Raw genomic sequence first — 22,136 nt, 5'->3', positions numbered from 1 at the left:
GGACAAATTAAGATAAACAGGCAAATGTGCATTCTGAGTGCCGTAGAAGGACAAGGAGTCCACTCCCCTCCCCAGTGTTAACCTCAGAATCCATTTTATTTGGCTGACCTTTCTCACATCTCTCTCTCTCTCTCTCTCTCTCTCTCTCTCTCTCTCTCTCTCTCACTCACACACACACACACACACACACACACACACACACACACACTTCAGAATTTTAATGTTCTAAGAAATCACTTGGGGAAACACTGAAATAAACCTAACTGGCTACAGAAGAATATGTCATATCCAGGAAGAAGTTACAGCATAAGGATTCTTTTGAGCTAGGTGGAAGAGTGTATACCTGGAACTCTGTGCTCAAGAGGCACAGGCAAGATGATCATTTACAAGGCTGAGGCCAGCTGGATCTACAGAATGAAATCCAGACCAGCCAGGGATACATATCACAATTCTGCCTCAACAACAACAAGCAAACAAAATAAAAACAAAAACAAAACCCAAGGGTTTTCTATTCAAATATCTTGTAGTAAGGAATGCTGTCAGGTAATTCAAGAGGAAAATCAATATTTGGAACTCTCAAGAACACAGTTGTTGTTTTGTATGTAAAGTTCAAAGGTCACAGGGGTAAATACAGAGCATTCCTATGCTTTGTTGACTCTTGTCTCTCTAAACTGGGGGTTCACTGGGGACAGGATGGGGGTGAGAGTCGTGGAGCTGGCAGAGTTGTGGTAGCCTTTCTAGGCCACTCCGACTTGACACAACAGTATCACTACTCTGACTCGGTGGCAGCTGGAACACCCCTGGATTTTCACCCTTTGTTTTAAGCTGCCTTCCGTCCTGTTCTCTTGTTGGCGCTTATTCCTGTCTACACTGAATACTTCTTACACTCAAGTGAAAAGCAACGTAAGGCAACAATATGAATTTAATTTCAATGGCCAGAATATTTAATGAGCCTGCCCAGGAACATAAATGAGGGACCACAGCACAACAGAAGGATTGGTTTGGAATTCAGGTTGGGAGGCACCTAGTGCAAGCCAATGTTTCTAAGATGAGAAAATCACAGCCTTGTGAGATGAGGTGAGTCCACTCTGTGAGTCAGCCGCTGAGCACAGGTGCCATCAAGAGTGGACACTGGTATATTAACGCCTGAAGACCGTTTAGGCTAGTGCTTAAGAGGTGTGTGCACATACATGGGTAATGGTTTATGAACATGTCTGCCTGTTGCTCATCCTTGCTCATCTGCACTGCCACCACTTCAATCGGAGGGTTAACAGTTATTGAGCAGCAGAGGCAGGAGGTCCTGGAAAGGGTTAACGCTGGAGCCAGTGATACTGGATGGAGTCCGTCTTTGCTTCTTTTACCTGTAAGGCTTTGAGAGACGTTGTTTCTGGAAAGTTAGACTTTCTGGAGCCTCAGGGGACTAATGCATGTACCAACCTATAGGCTGTGGTGAGTGTAGAAACCCAGTGTGCAGGGGAGGGGCAGGCAGGGGTCTTGCTGCAAGTTCCAGGCTGAAAATAGACAAAATCTGAGCACTTGCAAAAAGCAGGAGCTGGGAAAGACTACAGGAAATGAGAAAAAAAGTAGGTTTAATTTTGAAATGGGATTTGTGTCAATTTTATTTTCTTTCTGTTATTTCCATACACAGCCTACAATAAAGTAATGCTATTTAAATGCACTTTCTTTCAAATGGACAAAAAGTGCTGATTTTCTATTGTGTGGGCTGTCTTCTAGGAACGGGACTGCTGGCAAGGTATGCTGCTTTTGTATCAGAGCAAGATGGGGCTTAAGTTCCTTTCCTGACACATAACAAAGAAGGTTGAGGTCAACTGTCACGCTCAAGGATGTCTGAGAACTGCTGTAACATGGTAACATATCCATCTATGATCTAGAAGATCTCAGCAGAACTGCAGGCCACAGCTGTCTACTGAGAGGAAATACATTTCTTTTCTTAAGGTGAAAAAGAAGAAATTGTTTTCCCTGTTATTAGCTTAAAAAAAAAAAACCCAAAAAACCCTGAGACATACGTGTTGATTTAATAGCAAACTAGTGATAACACCCTGCATTAGAGCAGATGACTAGTACTGGATCCTCCTGGTTTGATACCAGAATAGCCTCAAATTAGAAAAGCTCTCTGCTTTCTCGGATCAGCACTGCGGCCATTTCAAAGTAATTTCTTTGTCTTTAGCTGTGTGTTAAAACTTCCCCTACCAAGCCCCTTTCTTGCAGAGGCAAAGTCAAAGTCAAAGATTCCAGGAGCTGCTTCCTATAGTGAAAATGCAGCTGTACCTCAGAGAGGCTCTGTTGCAAAGAGAAAAGCAGGTGCCCTTCATCTCTGCATCAGCCAGAGGGCAAGACTGATTGCAGCAGAGTGACGCTCAAACGCCTACTACCGTCAGCATCTGTGGTTAGCTGATGGCTTCTGTGCAAGCAGTCAAAAGAAACTGGCCATCCAGATACATTCTTTAAGCAAGGCAAATAGCCGGGGAGGTGATTTTAGTTTGCCATTCATACTTCACTTCCAGGAAAATCTATTTTAGATGTAATAAGAGTAGCTGACATTATTTTACATTTACTATGCACAAGTGTCAGACTTTTACATACACAAAGAAATCGGTAATCTCAAGGCTCAATATTGGGTTTGGTTTTTGACAGTTGTTCTAGGTGGTCCTCACTGGCCTTGAACTTCCAATCTTTCTGTGTCACTCTCCTGGGTGTCTGGAGGATTACAGGCAGGTGCCCTTAGGCTGTGCTTTCAGAGCTCACTCAGTATTTTATATGTTGTGGAATTACTTAGAAAACCAACAAACCTAATGTTTCGGTATTCTTTTAAGTGGAAGTATGTGTTGTAAACACACACTAAAAAGTGCTCTACAATTCTGTCACTGACTGTGGTCCAGAGAGGAGCAGGAAGCAATCAACACCAGCATCCCCTGGGAGCCAGCCCGACATGCACCGTGCCCAATATAGTCGACTTCGAGAAGCACTGGCCCAAGAGAACTGGTTCACTTTTAGTCTGCAGACATAGGAAGCCTGATGTTGACTGGGATTTTTTTCCCCCTTCTTATTTAGGCTATACTGCTAGGAAACTCAAAGCTAAATCTGTAGCTCACTGTTTGAGAAATTGCCAAAACCTTAAAAAAAATTATATATCAACTTTGCCCAGGCTTAGAGTGACTTCTCTTCCTTTATTTCCCCCAATCAACCTGGGCTCTGGTATTTGGATGTTCGGTTCCCAAGTGGTGGACGTTTAGGAAGGATTAGGAGGTATGGCCTTGGGGAAGGAGGTATGTCATTAAGGGCCGGTTTTGCGGTTTCCGAAGTCCAGGCCTGGTCTCACCAGTCTTCAGCCTGTGGGTCAGGATGTAGCTCTCAGCTACTGCTCCAGTGCCGCGCCTGCCTGCCTGCCTGCCTGCACGCCTGTGGCCTCTCTGCCACAATGGCCATGAACTACTCGGACACCGAAAGCAGCTCCAAAGTGGATGCTTTCTTTTGTGAGTCATGTGGTCATGGTGTTTCGTCACAGCAAGGGAACAGTAACTAAGACACACTCCCTGTAAGCTACCTCTGACACTCTTCCAAATCACCAGGCTCACCAGAACTGCATGAACACAGGGCACTTACTGTATGCCTTCCTGTCGTTCTGTGAGCATGGGCTCATGTCACCGCAAGTGCTAATTTTTGTTTACAGTGTTTTATGCTAGGTCAAGTACAAACTCATAAAGGACTTTAGTGAGAGACAAAAATGAAAAGGAAGCCCTGATATGTGGGGGGAAGGTTCAGAATTCAGGCAGGAATAGCTAAGCACAGAGCCTGTTCCACGTCTCTCCCAACTAACAGCTACTCATCATGGAGCTTATGATGAGCAATTGGAGCTCCTTCTGTTAAGTGAAATAAGCCAGACACAGAAGCATAAATATTTCATGTTGTTCTCTTGTGGAATGAACACACACACACACACACACACACACACACACACACACACACACAGGGAAATAGAAGGGAAACTATTTGGGAAGAGGAGGGGGAGGATCAGGAAAAGGCAATGGGAAATGAACACGGTTACATCACGATACACTTGAAAAGATGGCATTGTGAAATGGTTACTAGTATACAACAAGTATACACTAATAGGAAGAGGATGAGGAGGATGAAGAGCTATAGCAACTGTTGCTGATCCATCTCCCATGTGTGAACTGATTTCGGGAACTTCAGGAAACTGAAATCTGATGAGTTGATAGGGGACTGCTTTCACATGATACAAAAGGAATTGTCAACTCAACTTTGTTGCTGGTGTGTGTGTGTGTGTGTGTGTTGTGTTGTATTGTATGCATATATGTTGAGGCCAGAGGAGAATGCTGATGTCCTTTCCACCTTACCCCTTCGAGACAGCACTCCTGTGTCTCCCCTGACCCCCACCCCATCCTGGGGTTACAGTTCGGCCATGCCTGGCTTTCTGGCACAGGTACTGGCATTTGAATTCAGGTCCTCAGGTCTGACAGCAGGTGTTCTCATCACTGACCTGCCTTTTCAGCTCCACCACACCCGCATACTCCTCAGCCTCAGTTTTCAAGTTTGGAGAAAAGATGAGAAATGTGCCTTGGGATTTTCTCACAACTAAACATAATTATTAGACTCAGTGTAGAAATCCTTTAGAACTCAATGAGTCATTAAGGTGAGAGGGCCTCTGATTTTGTCCTTATTAAACCATACTATTTATATTTCCATGAATAGTTGCATAGCTTTGAACTCATATTTGAAAATTTCTAAGGTAAGAATGGCTCGTTTCTTGTAGTTTTATAATATCCCTGGTATTTTAAGCTAGTGAGAAAATGATGTTTTTAACTTAAAAAGATCCATATCATCAATTAGCTATGGTTTCTTATGCTGGGGCTGGGGCTGTAGCTTAGTGGTAGAGTGTATGCTTAGCAGTAGCAGGCCCTGGCTTTCATCTCCAGCACCAAAAATAAAGCAAAACTAAAACTAAAAAGACATTACCTTACTACACTGTCAAAACTCAGGCCTGCCCTCCTGTGGTTCTGTTTACATGGTTCTTCCACTGTGCTGTTTATCCGGCCCTCCCACCCCCAAGCACTCTTCCCCTCAGAAAACCAGGACACAGACAGCTCACATTTTGCCGCGATTCCTGCTGTGAGGAGCCAAGGGCAGGCTGCCTGCGGCTTGAAACCCCAGGGTATCTATTAATGGAGAGTGGATTATGTTGACTGCTGGGGACCCCAGGAAAGTAGATGGGAAAGTTGAAACTAAGGAGGAGAACACTTAAAGACAGAAGGTCCCTTCCCCTCCCATATCAGCAAAAGAAGTGAGAGAGAATAGTCCGGAAGGCTAATCCATCAGAGGAGAATTAGCCCTACCAAAAACCGGTTTTAAGACAAAAGAAGGCGCATACTATAACTCCATTTCCTGGGGAAGCAGAGGCAGGAGGCTCCCTGGAGCCCAGAAGTCTGGAGCCAGCCTGAACGGACTAGTGAGACCCTGTCGGAAACATCAACCATGACAAAAGCCAACAGAATACAGAAACCAAAGGAAGAGGGCCTCCTGGATTTTAGGGCGCTCCCTCTAGTCTAGACAAACCAGTCACCACAGTGAGCTACAAGCCTGGATTTGCCTTCATTTCATCACTTCTCTATCCTTCTACCCCAGGCAGCCTTGACCTCAAGTTATATGAAAAGAAGGTGCCGTTGTGAGTGTCTTGTTTAAGTCTAGAAGTAGAGCCCATGGGGGTTAAAAACAGCATTCATCACCACTAAATAGCCAGACTTAGTTAGAGCAGTCATATGGGAGCAGTAACTCCAAAGCATTCAGAGGAGCATAACATGAGGAGAGTGTTGGGAGCCCTGAACTGGACAGCCAATGACAGTGCACACAGCCTCTCTTCACATGGCACTCTTCACTGCCTGTCCTCCACAGGCCACACAGTTCCTCACACTGTTCCAGTTTCCTATACCGGGCAGAATTTGTAGAAGCGTAAGTTTGCACCGTGACCCACTGCCCCAAAGGAGACTTCACTCTGTGTGTCATCAGATGCATGCCTTGACCCCCTCCTACTACACTTTCCAGAGCGGGGAGAAATGTGTTAAATGCTGAAAGAAGCCAGGGCTGGGGACGAGAATAAAACCCTTTGCAAAAAATAACAACCATCTCTCGGGGCCCTAGGGTAGTGCTCACTTTTTCTTGGTCTTGCATTTATGAAAGATGAAATGTATGGTCCCTGTCACAGAATAGTGCATCTGATGAAAAAGGCAGGGCTTGCCTGAGTCCAGAAGTGAGTGTATTGTGCCCTCAAGTGGCTGAACGGTGTACTAAAACCAAAGCCCAGGAAAGAAATAACATACAAGGCTGTAAGGAACCTTAGGCCATTAGTTCTTTCCTGAATTTTTTTCCATTCTTAGAAAAAAGATTGTTGAGTTTGGGAGCAATATACCAGGATGTGGGCTCTGTATGCCTGATTTACAACTAAGCCGGAGTTGGTTCCAGAGCCAGAAATAATTTTATTTCCATTCCGTGGCTATTTCAAATGGCTTGATTTTGCCCGCTGCTCACCTGAGGTTAACAGTTGTTAGTGAAGTTCTAGTCACTGCTTGCTAAGACTAGTAAAACAAATACTTGGCCTTTCTCTCTTAAGGCAGAGCTCTTTAAACACTTCTTCAAAGGATGAAAAGCAGGAAACCGTCCAATGAATAGACATGCATGAAGGTTGTAATGGTCAGCTATCCCATTATAACATAACCATAGAGCAAAAGGCTCATCAGCACAAGATTAACTAAGTCAGAGAACACACATAATGAGACTGAGCACAGCTCTGAAAAATCCAGAGAGATTCTGTGCATTCAGAAAAAGTGCTCCACACACCAGGCTGCTCAGGAGGAGCAGGGGGTTGTGAGGATTGTGCTCTTTAATGTGTGACTGGAAAAATGCATACTTGCAGCTCACATCTGCAAGGAAGCATAAGAAAATGGCTGCCTCCAATGGTCCAGAATAGGCCTGAGGTATATACTCTTCTGTCTGTTTGGTTCACCATGGTTTCTTTGGTAAATATGTACATTTAGAAGCCTGCTCCTTGGTTTTAGCAGGCACAGCAAACACTAGTTTGTGGAACAGAAGCTTTTATAAGTGGGCCATTTCACATACATAAATCAGCTGTTTCCAAAGAGGGGAACGCAGTGGCTGGAAGTCAGGAGTAGCAGGGAGAATTTTCACTCTGTCTTCAGCATCTTTAATATTTGGAACCTTGGGAGAAGTTACCTATTCCTTCAGGAAATAAGGAAAACAACTCACGGAACAGTGAAGAATGGAAGGTGTCTTTTTAAAGGTGATTTAAATAGACAAGGTCCAAACTTTTTATGAACTACCAAGATTACTCTGTAATCGTGCTGGGGTGAGCACACAGGCAGGTGGGAGGCATCACAGAAAGAAGACCACTGTCTTCATGTGAGAGGTGAGGCGCTGAGTTAGAGCCTTCTGACATCCAAATATTTGTTCTCTGACAAACGCCACCCGATTGCAAATCAAGGTACACACTGAGCCTGCTTCCCAAATCAAGAGGATGAGGGGGCATGCCTCTCTAAGTCACGGCAGACCTTTGGATGACCCTGTATAGTGGAGGACCTAACTGAGGGTAGATACAGAGGGTAAAACCATTTTTTAACAAAGGACAGCTCCCGGGGCTCCTGAGTAGAGCCCTCCAGAGCGAGACTGAACACTGTGTGTCATGCCCACACCCCCCACGCCAGCACTGAGGAGATTCACTCTAGAAAGAATGATAACTGGGGGAATCTATTTCACTGAAAACAATCAAGTCCCATTCAAGGACATGCTCTATGTCCCAATTCCTTCCAGAGTACTTTGGTCTCATTTCTTTCCTAAGAATCCTCTGAGTAAAAACCCTAGCTCCCTGACAATCACTTGGAATCCGCCCTACATCCATTCTGAGCCTTTCTCTTCTCCAAAATGCTGCAACCCTTGCAGTATCCATTAAAAGACTTCACAGGGGTGTGCAAGACACTCCTTGTTAGGCCAGATCAGACTTTCTGGTCTGAGAACACTCAGCTGAATAGGAGGCGGCCTGGAAACAGCTAATTATCCATCAAAGAAACTGTGTTCCGACTGATAGCCTCGTTCTCAGCAAGCACCGTCCTCCAAAGCAGTCCAATAATGAGATAAACAAGACTTCGGAGGCTGGGCCGAGAGATGAAAACGCACTTTATGTGGCTTTCTTGAATGTAATCACTAGTTAAAAGGTCGGCACGGAGTTAACAAGCTCATTACAAACGCTTCGCCTGTGATCTCTGTACACACCCCCATGGCAGCTACTGGATAAGATGCCCTTGAAGGCCTTGCTGGGACTGGGCCCCAACTCACTGCTTTAATTCTGCTCCCACCACAAGGCAGCTGGTACCTCTATTGCCAGCTGTTGGGCATCAGGAAAAATAGGCTAGGGGTCGACGATTCCCATGTATTCTTAGGCCAACAGTGAGTCTTTAAATAAAAGAAAAAAAAATTGTGGCCACAGAAATAGGAATGCAAGCTCAGACTTGGACAATCTTTTTTGTCAATTCTAGTTTCCCACTTTTGAAACTGTTGTAATTCTCTTGGTGACTTCTCAGAGCTGCTTGCCTGGGTCAGTCTCAAAGGACACCTGTCTAGCTCAATCCCTCCATAGAGGTTGGACACTGGTACTGTGGGCTAAATCCATCCTTCCTGCCAGTGCCGAGCAAGTTGGACGTGGTTTCAGAAGCCCAGGGTGATGTGGGAGAGCCAGTCACTTTGGGGAATGACACCTCTCAATCGGTAAAGTGATTTAAACTGTCTGAGCAAGTGTTCATCTTATGAATGCCTGAGGCTTGGGACGTCTGAGCAGTTCTGTTAGGATGGGCCTGGTCCTTTCTTTATACCACCTGACTATGGCAGGGGTACCTGGGGGCAGCATCCACACAGAACAGGCCCGAGTAGTCCACAATGAGTTGATGGAAGACGCTGCAGAGGAACAGCCAACGCAGGCGTTCCCCAGGAGGTGGAGAAAGGCAAGGCTGAGGGTTGACCTCCGTGGTAGCTCCCTTCATAGCAAGGCCCTACATAGTGCAGGCTGGTGAAAGGGACCAATCTTGCCTTAAATTTCTGGCTTTGTCAATGGCACCATTCACTGTTTGGCACACCAGATGCATTTATTCTCTGTAGGTTACAGCTTTACAAAGTATTTACAAGTTAAGCCTCCAATCACATATGTGAGATGAAGTTTCAATAGATCTATCCTTGAATTGACATTGGTGTCCATCTTCACGTATTTCATTTCCTTGGATTCTGTAGTGGCTTGAATGAGAATGTCCCCCCTAAGCTCACGTGTTCGAGCGTTTGGTTTGCAGATGGTGGAACTGTTTGGGAAGGACTGGGAGGTGTGGCCTTGGTGTAGGCGGTGTGCCACTGAGAGTGGGCTTTGAGGTTTCAGAAGCCCATGTCTTTTACAGTTAGCATTCTCTTCCTCATGTTTGTGGATCAAATGTAAGCTCTCAGTGCATGGGGACCAGAGAGGAAACACTAAAATTTAACACCATAAAAAATTTAAACAACATGCTTTCTAAATTCCTTGAAGTTTTCATGTAGCAAGATTCCGGGCCAAGTTTGTTACAACTCTTTTTCCATTCACATACTGTTGAGACACAGTAGCTTGGAGCTAAGAACAGGTCCCTCCTTCACCAAACTGGAAAGAAGTGCCTTCCATCGCTTCTAAGAGTGAAGACCTGGTTCTAGAGGCATGGCCTTGACCATCCAATGGCGTCAGGCACAACATAAGAAGATCAGCTCTGCATCTGCAGGTCTGTTTCCCAGGACACCATGCTGGGTGCAGAGTATCTGCCGAGACTTGTTCTCACTCCCACATTCTGAACAGCTCAGTGCACAGCTGCATTCCAAATCCTGCACTGAAGTGATTAAGGGATAATGTCTGCAGTAAATGATTCCTGCAGCTGATTAAATGCTGAGGGGCAGTTGGGTAGCTATAGAAATCACCTGGTGCGAGTTTATTCCCATGCCACAAGCTTCCTCTTCCAATTACAGGATAAGGTTTCCACAAAGATGGAGACACAGCATCTGTAAGCAAACATGGTCATGCCTTCATCTTCCTCCAGGGAGTGGGGAACTGAATGTACTGTCTATAAATGCTTAGCTCTTTGAGGAGGGAGACTTAAGGGCTGATCCGGTGTTTAAGAAAATGAGGAGTTGCTTCAGGAAGGATGAAGCTGGGGGACCTGTGTACCTCACAAACACCAGAAGGAAGAGCTCCATTTCTTATTATGTGGCACCTCAGTGTGTTTCTCATGGTAACTTTTTACCTAGTGGACTAGTCACCTGTACTTTCCAGGCCTCACATTAGTGAACCTGTAAGAGGCATGTGTGGTGGGGACAGGTGGGCTCTGAGCCCCCTTGCATGTCACATAGGAAAGAGTGGGTAGGAAACAGAGAGACAGGCATTCTTGTGCACTGCCAGGAGAAGAGATAATTATTCCATTTGGGGGTGAAAAGTAGCAATATGAATACAAGGAAGAACAAATATCACTGTAACCCAGTCATTTCACTTTTAGGCATAATCCCTGGGGAAACTTTCTCACGCATTCACAGAGGAACAAGGCACAATCTGCCACTTTGCAGGACTGGTAGAAAACACAAATGTTGAGGCTAGAGCGATGGCTCAGCAGTTAAGGGCACTGGCTGCTCTTTCAGACAGTGCAGGTTCAATTCCCACCCTCTGTCATTCTAAGTCTGGGGAGCCTGCCTTCTTCTGGCCTTCGTGGGCACCAGACACGCATGTGGTGCGCAGACATACATGCAGGAAGACACCCATATGCTAAAGTAAATAAATTAACTTAAAAAGAAAACCACAACTGTCAGGCTGCAGAGACAGCTCACTCATAGAGACAGCTCATAGGCTAAGTACCTGCCATGCAAGCATGAAGACCTGGCTTGACACCTCTCTCCCACCATGTAAAAATCTAAGCATGGCATCATGAGTTTATAATCCCAACACTGGGGAGGCAGAAACAGGAGAAACACTGAGCAGAGAATCTAGACTAATTTGTGAGCCCAGGTCCGATGGGAGAGACCTTGTCCCAAGAAACAAAGTGGGTAGCTCCCGAAATTGACCTCTGGACTACACACACACACACACACACACACACACACACACACACACATACACACATGACAAGTAAAGAAAAACAGATAGTGAATTGGATAAATAAAATATGGCCTCTTTAGACAAAGGAATAGTAAACAACAACAAACCAATATGGCTCTACATAAATCAATACTGATACTTAAAAAATACAAGGTTTTCATAAGTTCCTACTGGCTTAACTCATGACAGCATGACTAACTCAGAAAGAAAAGTGAGCAGCTGAGCATAACAAATCAAGTGAATAAAACATATGAGTGCATAGTAATACTCAAAAAGAGAAAAGAAAAACACTGTTGAGTGAAAAAAACCAAAGTGCTTAATACATAGACTGTGAGGCCCAAATACACATGACAGCATCACTATGCAGATACATTCACACGCATGTGTGGAGGGCACACATAAGCTCATGATAGCAGTTGCTGAGCAGGACTGTGGTTTGAATGTAAAATGTCCCTCACAAGCTCACATGTTTGAACACGAGGTCCCCAGCAAGTGGTGCTGTTTTGGAAGGCTTTATGATCTTTAGTGGGTGGAGCATCTCTAGAGGGTCACTGGGGGCCAGCCTGGACTTCCTGTCTGCTTTCCACTCGGCCATGACATGAGGAGGTGCTGAGGAGGCCCAGATGTCCACCCCTCCACCACTGAGTCACATGCCATCATGCCTTCCCCTCAGACTGTGAATCAACAGAGACCCCACTTCCTTCCTTAAGTTGTTCTTGTCTGGTGTTCAGTCTTAGCAACAAAGACAGCGCCAGACAGCAAGGCACAGGGACTCGACGTGGGATAAGGGCGACTTTGTGAGATCAGTAAGACTTGACTGGGTATTTTATAGGAAAGTGCAAACCCCACAAACATCATTGACAGATGGCAGAGAGAAGATGACTAAGACAGCATTCTCCCCACATTTCAAAAGCAAAAAAGCATCTCACAACAAACAAGATCACGCCAGCAGCAATGCTTTGGATGGATGTGTGCTGTCAAATGCCCCTTCAAATACCCTAGAAGGGTCAGGTGCATGAGGCCTAACAACCACATGCTAAATTACTGGCAGCATCTGGGGACTACTTCTGTCACTGAAGTGAGTTTCCTGGACGAGCTGAGTTTCCAGCTGAAAACTTGGGTTGGGTTTGGTTTGGTTTTGCCTGCGATCCAGACTGGCCTGGGGCTCATCATGAAGCTGAAGCTGGCCTCCAATTGGCAATCCTCCTGCCTTAGCTTCTGTACTAAGTACTGGGATTAGGCATGTGGCATCATGCCTTTGTGGAACCTTAGACAGCTATGATATTTTAGTCATGTTCCTCTTTTCCTTAAAGTCCTTCTGCATGGAAGGAAGTCAAAGTGATGGGTTCATTTTCTTTTGTCCATTTCTAGTGAGAAGATATCCAGTAAAACCTACTGCAATTATGATTGAAAAACAATGTGTTCTTGTTGCACAGAATTAGACAAAACATCTCTAAGAATCGAACTCACAGTTCTCTGTAGTTCTAAGCCACCACATTTAGTTTCCACTCAAACACAGGAAGTAGGAAGAGGCCAGATTTGGAGGAGTGTATTATCCAAACAAGAGTTCACATTTCTCACCTGTACACAGTGTGAGGGACGTACACTTCCCGTATTGGAAATTCCAGGACCTCCTTGTGTGGACGTGTCCGGTTTTCAGGAAAGGGTTTGACCGGCAGCATCTCAGGGGTCAGGCAGCAGTTCATCACGTCAGGAGCCGGTGATATCTCCAGCCTAAATGAGCCTAGAGCAAGTCATGGGGGAAAATGAGGTGAGGGGTAGTTCTTTAGTGAAACCTGTCTCGTCAAGAAGGAACCCAGGATTCCTGTGCTGGGTTTCCTTCAGGAGAACAAGGGTAAGCTGTTGGGAGTGTACGTGTTTTGGGGTTCCTAGATATCCCCTGGGGGAAAGCCTGTCATGCTAAAATTTGAGATTAACATTTTATTAAAGGAAAGTAAAGAGCTATAAAATGAGTAGAAATGGACTAGACCAGTGGTTCCCAACCACTTTTAGGGGGTCACATATCAGATAGCCTGCACATTAGCTATTTACATGACAATTCATAACAGTGGCAAAGTTACAGTTATGAAGTGGTAAGAAAATAATTGTATGGCTGGGGGTCAGCACAGCACGAGGAGCCATGTTAAATGGCTGCAGCATTAGGAAGGTTGAGAACCACTGGCCTAGAAGGTCCAGATTTACTACACCACAGTTATAGATGTTAAAACAAACAAACAAAACCCTCAAACTTCCTGGTATTGGCAGTAATAAAAATCGGTGGGCTTTGGGTTGAGTTCTCGGGCATCCAAGGATGCTATGGGAATAGAATATGGGTTGTTGCTTGAGGATAAGGAAGTATCTTATAGCTCTCTCTTTAAATACTAGACTTCCATATAATATTTTGTGTGATAAAGGGCTGGTGATCTGTTCAAACAATTATTACCAGATTACCTGAGAGACCAAATCTAAAGCATACTGTTTGTAGAATAATCCTTTATGAATGAGAAAACTAATAGATTTGTCAAAAATGCAGAGCAATTTAGATTCTTAACTTCAAATGTAAAAATCTATATTGCCCTTGGCACTTATATAAAATTAAAGTATTAAACAAGAAATGTCAATCACAAATGGTTTGGGCACAGTTCAAGAGTGTCATAGTTTCTGTTGACAACTTGACAAAGACCTAGAGTCACCTGGGAAGGAGGAACCTCAACTGAAGAATTGCCAGGATCAGACTGGCCTATGTCCACACCTGTGAGGTTGTTTTTTGTTGCTGTTGTTTTTGAGGGTGGTAACACCCCAAGGCAGCTGGGCCTAGGCAGGAGAAGAAAGGCAGTTGAACGTGATCATGGAAGCAAGCCAGTAAGCAGCATTCTGCCATGGTCTCCGCTTCAGTTCTGGACACCAGGGCCCTCTGGAGTTCCTATCCTGGCTTCCTTCAATGATGGGCCACACCGTGGAAGAGTAAGCCAAACAAGCCCTCTCCTCCTCTGTTACCTTCGATCAGTGTTTTATCATAGCAACAGGATGAAGAGGCTAAAGAGAAGCCAAGCACACCTGGGATAGATTTGACTCTTCGTTGTAAGGATGAAGATCTCTTGTAGTCAGCTAAAAACTTGAACAAGTCTTCATCACTAAGGCGATCTCCCTCCTGCCAAGAGAGGCTCAGGGTTAGTGGGGAGGCTGCTGACTCCTGGACTTGGGGCCATCTGTCTCTAAGATTCCCCCACCGAAAGTCATTTTTAAAGTGATTGTTTGTTTGTTTGTTTGTTTGTTTATTTATTTATTTAGGTTTTTCGAGACAGGGTTTCTCTGTGTAGCTTTGCACCTTTTCCTGGAACTCACTTGGTAGCCCAGGCTGGCCTTGAACTCACAGAGATCCGCCTGGCTCTGCCTCCCAAGTGCTGGGATCAAAGGCATGCGCCACCACCACCCAGCCAGTTATTATTTTTTTTACTCTTTCTCTATTTCTTTATTTTCCCTCCCTCCCTCCCCCCTCCCTTCCTTCCTTTTCTTTCTCTTTCCTGAGATATGGTCCCAATAGGTAGCTGAAGCTGACCTCCAACTCCTGACTCTCTTGTCTCAGTCTCCAGAGTGCCACCATACCTGCCTTATCTGGTTTATTCTAATAAGCCTTCCATAGAAATTAATGCGACCGGTAACTCTGAAATCACTTATCAAGCACCACCGCCCAGTGTTCTTCTCAGCCAACCTCCATCAGCATTGCTGGAGGCAGAGCTGCCACTGCTTTCCTAGGCAGCGGTCTAACCTTGAGGAACCAAGGTCAGGGCATCTGCCTCATAATGTCAACCAACTGAAACTCCTTTTGGTCCCTGAAACAATGCTGAAGGAGCTTTCTTCTTCAGAGATATGAAGATGGGAAAAGCATCTTTCCTTCTGATGGTATTGTCTTCGCCTTTGTCTTGAATAAGGAAGACAGGTGTAAGGCCCACCTTCTACATGCCTACCATGGGACAGATGCCTGGCCAGGGGCACATCTGCATGTCCTCTAATCCCTGCAACAACCCAGCTGAGCAGAGGACACTAATTAACTTCTCTGATCACCATTACTCTAGTCCTTTGGACGCTAACATCCTCGCTAACACAAGACAAATGCAGCTGCACTGTAAATACCTGCTTGAAGAAGACGCTGGTGGCCAGGGTGGTGGCTTTGAAGTTGGATCCAACTCCATTTTCCTCCAAGGAGAGGGATCGCTCAGAAGGCCTCCTGGATTGGGACAAACTCCTCCGCTCACCCACAGAGTTTCTTCCTTTAAGGGAAACATCTGTCATTCTAACATGTTGGAACACACACCAGTTATTGCTGAACCCAGCCATCCTCGTGAGTACAATTTTACCTACACAGGGCTCAACCTTCCTTAATCTCCCTCCTGAAGTCCTTAACACTCTTACTAGAGGAGAGGAGACTCTGGGGGCTGTAAGTCCTTCCTGCTGGAGAACAGTGATGGCCAGATGTCACTCTGCAAGTGTCTGGAACTCAACCAGCACAGGTCTGCTGAGAGGCTGTTGAGTCAGCCCAGTGTTTGCCTAGCTTTTACGCCTGCATTCCTCTGGGAGGACACACACACACACACACACACACACACACACACACACCCACCCACCCACCCACCCACCCCTGAAGGCCCTCAGGACTCAAACCAGCTTGTGCACATTCTGGATCTCATTGGCCTCTGTTCTAGTGTGGACCACGTAACAAGGGCCTTGGGTGATCTTTCCAATGGAAACTACACAGGGCAAAAGCTCTCAAACTAAGGCTTCCTCATTTCTTGTTTCTTTTGAAGAACCAGCTTGAAACCATGTATCTTTTATTTTATAAAATCTAGGGTTTCAGTTATAAATAGTCCATTGCCTGGAACTCACAACTCTTTATAACGTTCTCTTATGCCTAATTTTCACACTGATGCTGAATGAGGGCTACGACTGGCTACCTACACCCCACTAATGCGCTGGGTCTCTGGTTAGGAAATCAGCTTCAGTGAGCAAGTTAAACTACCCCTGACTTAGACCTAACTAACATCTTGGCAAGCCCTCTGCAGGAATTACTTGGGCATGCCATGCCCTCTGAGCTCCCCACATTTTCAAATAAATCAATAAATGGAACGGCCACCTTAGAAAAACTGGAGTTGAAGGTCAGAAGGGGTAAAGTTTACTGACAATTGGAAAGAATTCAGGAGCTCTGACTGGTGATTATGTAACAGTAACCCTGGGACAGTAGCAACAGTAACAATCACCCTGGCCTCCACTCCCTGCAAAGGACAACATTTCAGAAGAGGCAGAGCCAAGGAATGTAGGAAACATCCAAAGGTAGACTCAAATATTTGCTGAATACAGAGGTGTTTAGGAAGCAGAAACTCCACCACAGATATTGGGCATGGGTTTACTTGAAAATGAAAATCACTTGGACAGTTCCACCCTTAAACTGCAGAAATAAGCGGTTCACGTTTATGGAGAGGGACAGAAATGGGGGTCTGTGAAATGAGAAAAGTAACTACTGGTTACCTTTGGTACTTACTCTCATTGTACTTGGCAAAATAGACTTTAGGAGACCAGAAATTGTACTGAGAAATCCGAGTGTTGCTTTTCCAAGCTTTGAACAGTGCCCATACTTCTACGTGGGAGCCAACCACAGGGTCTTTGTTAGCACACTGTGCCTGCTCCCGACGTGTCCTTTCTTGTTTTCAAGCATTTTAATTTTTGAGATGGGATGGCTACTGAAAATTAACGTTTTAATTCCTTAAAACCCCATCTGAAGTTCTTAATATAAAAGTATATTTAAGGCCCCTAAATGATCATCATGGTAATTGATGGGGGGGGGGGCGGTCATTGATCAAACCCATGCCGCTCAGTCTTCTAGTTCTGATCTTCCTCTCACCTACCTCCACTCTTTGTTCTCCCAAGTCCTCACTAATGAGCAGATAACCACAAAGCTGGCAGGTGGGGTGGGGTGGGGTGGGGTGTCTCTGCTTCCCATGGCAGATGGAGATCTTACCAACCACAGGCTCCGAGTCAGCACTCTCCCTTTCAAGGGTAGAGACGCTGAAGAAGCTTGCTAAGCTAATGGGGGCCCAGGCAAAGGGCATCCGGTATTTCCCCAAACGTTGGCAGAAGGATTCAGCTTGAAGTTTCAGTTTTTCAACCTTTTCTTTACTCTGGAGGAAGAAGGTAGGAGATGAGATGAAACAAAAACCACATCAGCACCAAGTCAACAGCTCGGCATGGGGGAAGCAACAGTACAATGACAGGAGTGTGGTGGGGGGACCACGGGGATGGGGTGGGGGGTGGAGGGTGGTGGTAGGGGACGGGGTGGGGTGGGGTGGGGTGGGGTGGGGTGGGAGGTCAACAGGAAAGCAACAGCTTAGGCTGAAAATCCATCAGATAAGGAAGCAAAGGTTACAGAAGGAAGGGAGTTTAAAAGGACATCAGTCAATTAGCAGACGACATTTTCTGCGATGAGGACATGCCCTAGGCTTGTTACACCCGCCAACATGCAGACCCTTCATTTACCTAGATGACTTGGGTTCTCCTGAGAAAAACTTGGGAAAGAAATGCTAGCATGTCATCTGTCAAAGTCCCCAGAGAATCTACTTCACAAAAGTTGCCTTACAATTCTGAAAAGATTCTTAAAGATCCCTAACAATGTCATTGTTGTCCTTCCTAAATTCATACTCACAGATCTGAAAACACAAATATCTGTCTTTATTTAGTTCAATCAATTTTATTTGACATTTACAAGACTGGTTCCAAAAAGGCCACATTTTTAAAACTGTCCTAGGAACTTCTGCAATTGGTATTGGGGAAAGTCTTATTCGTGGCTTTATGACCTATTGTGTGCTCATCATCCTAATTTAAGGTGAGCAGAAGCTGCAGCTGGACCCCAGCTGCTAATCTGCACAAGACAATACCCTGTGCTGCTGCGGAAAACCGGGAGTACTCTTGCCCTCTCCTGATGGGGGGCCTTGGCAGTGCTCCCAATCTGTGTGAAGTCAGAGCCTCAGAACCAAGGCGACAGGTATAGCTTGGTCTGAGCCAGAGTTCATGCTGGCATGTGGCATCATTAGTGTGTTCAGTCATGAATTTCTTTAAAAAAAAACTACTGTCAGGTCAGTAACTGGTTTCTCTTTCCTCTTTCATGCAAACACAATTTACTCCTGTTTCATATAGAAAATATAACAGTCTACCACCATTAACTATTCTGTGGGACATTCTTGGAAATTTGTTCATCCTAAGATATCACCAATACTTAAATGGCCATACCTTTCCACCATCACTTTCTTTGATGACCATGTAGGGTTCTGCACAATCTGCTATCTCTCCCTGCTGAAGGACCTTTTCAATCTACCAACAAAAATAATATTAAAACAAAATGAGTGAATTATACTCATATAATACTCATATTTTCATATAACCATGAAAAGCATGTTTAATGACAATATTTGATGATACAGGGTGTTCATTATATATGTTCTCTGATTTAAAAATATAGTGTTGAGTCTGGTGGTGGTGGCACAGTCTTTAATCTCAGCACTCAGGAGGCAGAGGCAGGTGGTTCTCTGTTAGTTTGAGGCCAGCCTGGTCTACAGAGCAAGTTCCAAGTCAGCCAGGGCTACACAGAGAAACCCTGTCTCAAAAAAACCCTGTTTCAAAAAAATATATGATAGATGGATAGACAGACCGACCGACAGATAGTATGGAGACTACTACAGAGTTTCAGAGGAGAAAAAAAGGAACAAGACATATTAAAATGATGATAACAGCAAATTGTAACTGGTTTCTTCATATGATGGGATTATGTGAGTTTTTTATTTTCTTCCTATTGCTGATGAGGAGTTTCTATTTTTAAACAATAAACATGTGTAGATCCACAATAAAAATTCAATAAAAGTTATTTTATAAAACAAAACCCCAGAGACACATACAGGAAGTGAAAAGCTCATTTTCTTTATTATTGCTTACAAAGTAAAACAGAGATACAGTCTCTGTAAAAGTCAGGCTGGGGACTAAAACCTTCCACAAAATGAATAAATGAACTGAATAAATCAACTATAATTGTGCCCTTGTATTTCCTGCTAGGGCTGTTTCTCTGGATTTGACAGACAGAAGGAAATGCCTTGAGATGTGTGTCTGCACATTCTGCTAAGGAGTGCTGCTAGTACTACCATGCGTCTGCTCCCATTTCACTTCAAGTGAAGGAGTTGACAATCAATTGTCATAAATACAGGCACCATGTTTAGGGGAAAGAAAGGGAGAAATCTGCAATGTTCTGATTCTTTACTCAAAGGATGTGTAAGTGACCTTAGATGCGAAGGCTTACCCCCTTAGTCTGTGTCACTAGTTGAGGCTCCAGAGGAAGAAATCTGGTCAACATAGGCCATGGGCACACATTCTTAATAGGCACCATTATAAGTGAGGCATCAACTATTTCAATCTGAATATCCTACTGATGGAGGTGTGTTCAATGGCGTTTCAAAGGGAGTGGCACAGAGCTGCTCCATGGACAGCAACGTCAGGAAGGTAGTCCCAGTTGAAAGTCTCTTTTTACAAAAGGGATGTTTAAAAGCTCCTCCTGTTGCTGGTAACATAAGAGAAGGCTGGCCCTGAGAAACGAGGCACACTAGAAACATGGGCGGAAAGGGCTTGAGCTAGAAACTGACCAGTGTTCCCGATCCCCAGCAATCATTCCGTCACTCATTCATTGTTCACTAAAAAGCCTGCCTTGTGGCAACTGCTGGAGAGAGTAGCTGTGAACACAATAAACATGGCTCTTCTCCTCCCAGAACTCACAATCAGGACCCACAGAACAAACCATAGAGGGGCTAACTTTTCCATGGACCCAACAAATAAAAACATGGTCTTGTCTGGAGGTGATGGTGCATACCTTTAATCCCAGCACCCAGCAATCAGAAGCAGGTGGATCACTATGAGTTCAAAGCCAGCCTGGTTTACAGAGCAAGTTCTAGGACAGCCAAGACTGTCTTAAAAACAAAACAAACCAAACAAACAAACAAACAAGCAAGCAAAAAAAAAAAAACCCCAGACCAAACCAAACAATGATAACAAAACACATGGTCTTTAAAATAAATCTTAAGTAGAGATAAGACTCCTTCAGGGCTGGGATTGTAACACAGTGGCAGAGTACTTGCTTTCCATGGACAAGGCTGTGAAGTCCACACCCAATACCACAGGAAGAAAGGAAGGAAGGAATGAGGGAAGAAGGAATAGAGAGAGAGAAGAAGAAAAGGGTCTGGGTATGAATCTTTCAGCTGGGACTCTGCAGCAAGGCATGGACACACCTGGGCTTTATTTGAAACCCATGGAAAGGGTCCTCAAAATCTAAAACCAAGAGAGTCTAGATCTGACAGGGTCAGGAACTACAATCCTCTTTGCTGCACTGGGCCAGGGTGACTTTACAAGAAGAACTTCAGTCTGATAGGAGCACTTCATGTATGGTCCTTCCTGGCTGATGTGTAAGCATGTGTGAACTGGAACATGAGAGTCCTCATGTGTGTAGGCATGGGAGGAGGAGCACATTAGGAAGAGCTGAGAGTTTTAAGGCAAAGAAGCTTCTTTCCAATGTACTCATTAAACCAAGAGGGGCAGGTTTAATGCCTACCTTATCAATTTTCAAACATTTGTTTTAAAAGCTTGAGGTTCACACCCATGCTCACTGGTGGAAAAAAATACCTCCATGCACTCAAAAGCCTGAAATAATCCCTCAAAGTAATACATGTGATAGCTGAATTAGGTGACCCCATCTATGTAAGATCTTGATGTTCATCTTGGGAATGAAAACAAAGTGAGAAGCCCCTTCTTTATCACATAACATCTATCTGGGCTGTCTAAATCTTACACCACTACTTACTGTGTATTTGAGGGACAGCAGCTATAATGATGATCCTACAAATAAGACAAATAGGCACCAAACCAAGATTGCTGTCTAGTGTAGATCTAAGTTTCTTAGTTACATCCAGACACCTTAGGATGTGTTTGTTACTGTCAAGTAAGTACACTTCCACATTCAAAAATTTGAGGACACATTTTGTCAATGGTAGCAACCAACATATTACCACTATTAATTATTGTAGGCTAATAAAAATCAAGGAGAGTTGGAAATAACATTAGCTCCAGAATTAGTGCAGTTTTGTTGATTGCCCATTGAGAGAATTATATATTTAACAATAGGGCAGGGCGGTGGTGGCACACGCCTTTAATCCCAGCACTTGGGAGGCAGAGGCAGGCAGATCTCTGTGAGTTCGAGGCCAGCCTGGTCTACAGAGTGAATTCCAGGAAAGAAGCAAAGCTACACAGAGAAACACTGTCTTGAAAAACAAACAAACAAACAAACAAACAAACAAACAAACAAACAACAATAGGGCAGTTGTAGCTGAAATTAAGTTTTCTTGTGTGTTGAATGAAGCACCACAGTGAGGAGCATGGGGAGTTTACAACAGTAGCAAAAGATACATATTCTTAGCAAATGATTTATTTTATATTTTTATTTATTTTTTTCGTTTTCAGTTCCTAGGATGAAATCCAGGACCTGGTACTTGTTAGGCCAGTGCTACTGAGCAATCTGAGATCCTTGAGGTATACCTTCCAGTCCCAGCCATGGATTGGAAACTTCCAGAGCCTTAAACAGGTCTTTTCAAGCTAGAGTCATCTTTGTGAAATAATATAAAGTAACCTCCAAGCTGCCTACATTGTTGGGAATCTAGAATACACTACTATTAGACCCCATGGGAATCCAAGTAATACAGGCATAGGATACCAAGCTAAATGGAGAAATGTTCTAAACACAGAAGTCTGATTGTTCATGAGGTCAGACACCTGGGTTGACTTGTTTTGAACCATTTACGACGTTTTCTTTGCCTTAGAGAGTCAAAAAGTGCACTTATTGGGCTGGAGGTTATTAAATACCCAATGT

At 44.5% G+C, this 22,136-nt stretch overlaps 1 protein-coding gene across 1 annotated transcript in view; it reads right to left on the bottom strand.

The window, feature by feature from the left end:
• The window catches only part of Dock8 (dedicator of cytokinesis 8), a 207,046-nt gene that overhangs the window by 88,579 nt on the left and 96,331 nt on the right, over window positions 1-22,136 (bottom strand). The window contains exons 10-14 of the mRNA XM_036209142.1: window positions 18,470-18,550; window positions 17,205-17,364; window positions 15,326-15,462; window positions 14,249-14,342; window positions 12,773-12,935 (exon numbers count right to left, since the gene is read on the bottom strand). Of these exons, the coding sequence (XP_036065035.1) occupies window positions 12,773-12,935; window positions 14,249-14,342; window positions 15,326-15,462; window positions 17,205-17,364; window positions 18,470-18,550 (635 nt within the window). The remainder of the gene's footprint in view (window positions 1-12,772; window positions 12,936-14,248; window positions 14,343-15,325; window positions 15,463-17,204; window positions 17,365-18,469; window positions 18,551-22,136) is intronic.

Source organism: Onychomys torridus, chromosome 1 (genome assembly GCF_903995425.1).
Source record: "Onychomys torridus chromosome 1, mOncTor1.1, whole genome shotgun sequence".
Taxonomy (NCBI): domain Eukaryota; kingdom Metazoa; phylum Chordata; class Mammalia; order Rodentia; family Cricetidae; genus Onychomys; species Onychomys torridus.
This window is presented reverse-complemented; position numbering and strand designations above follow the sequence as displayed.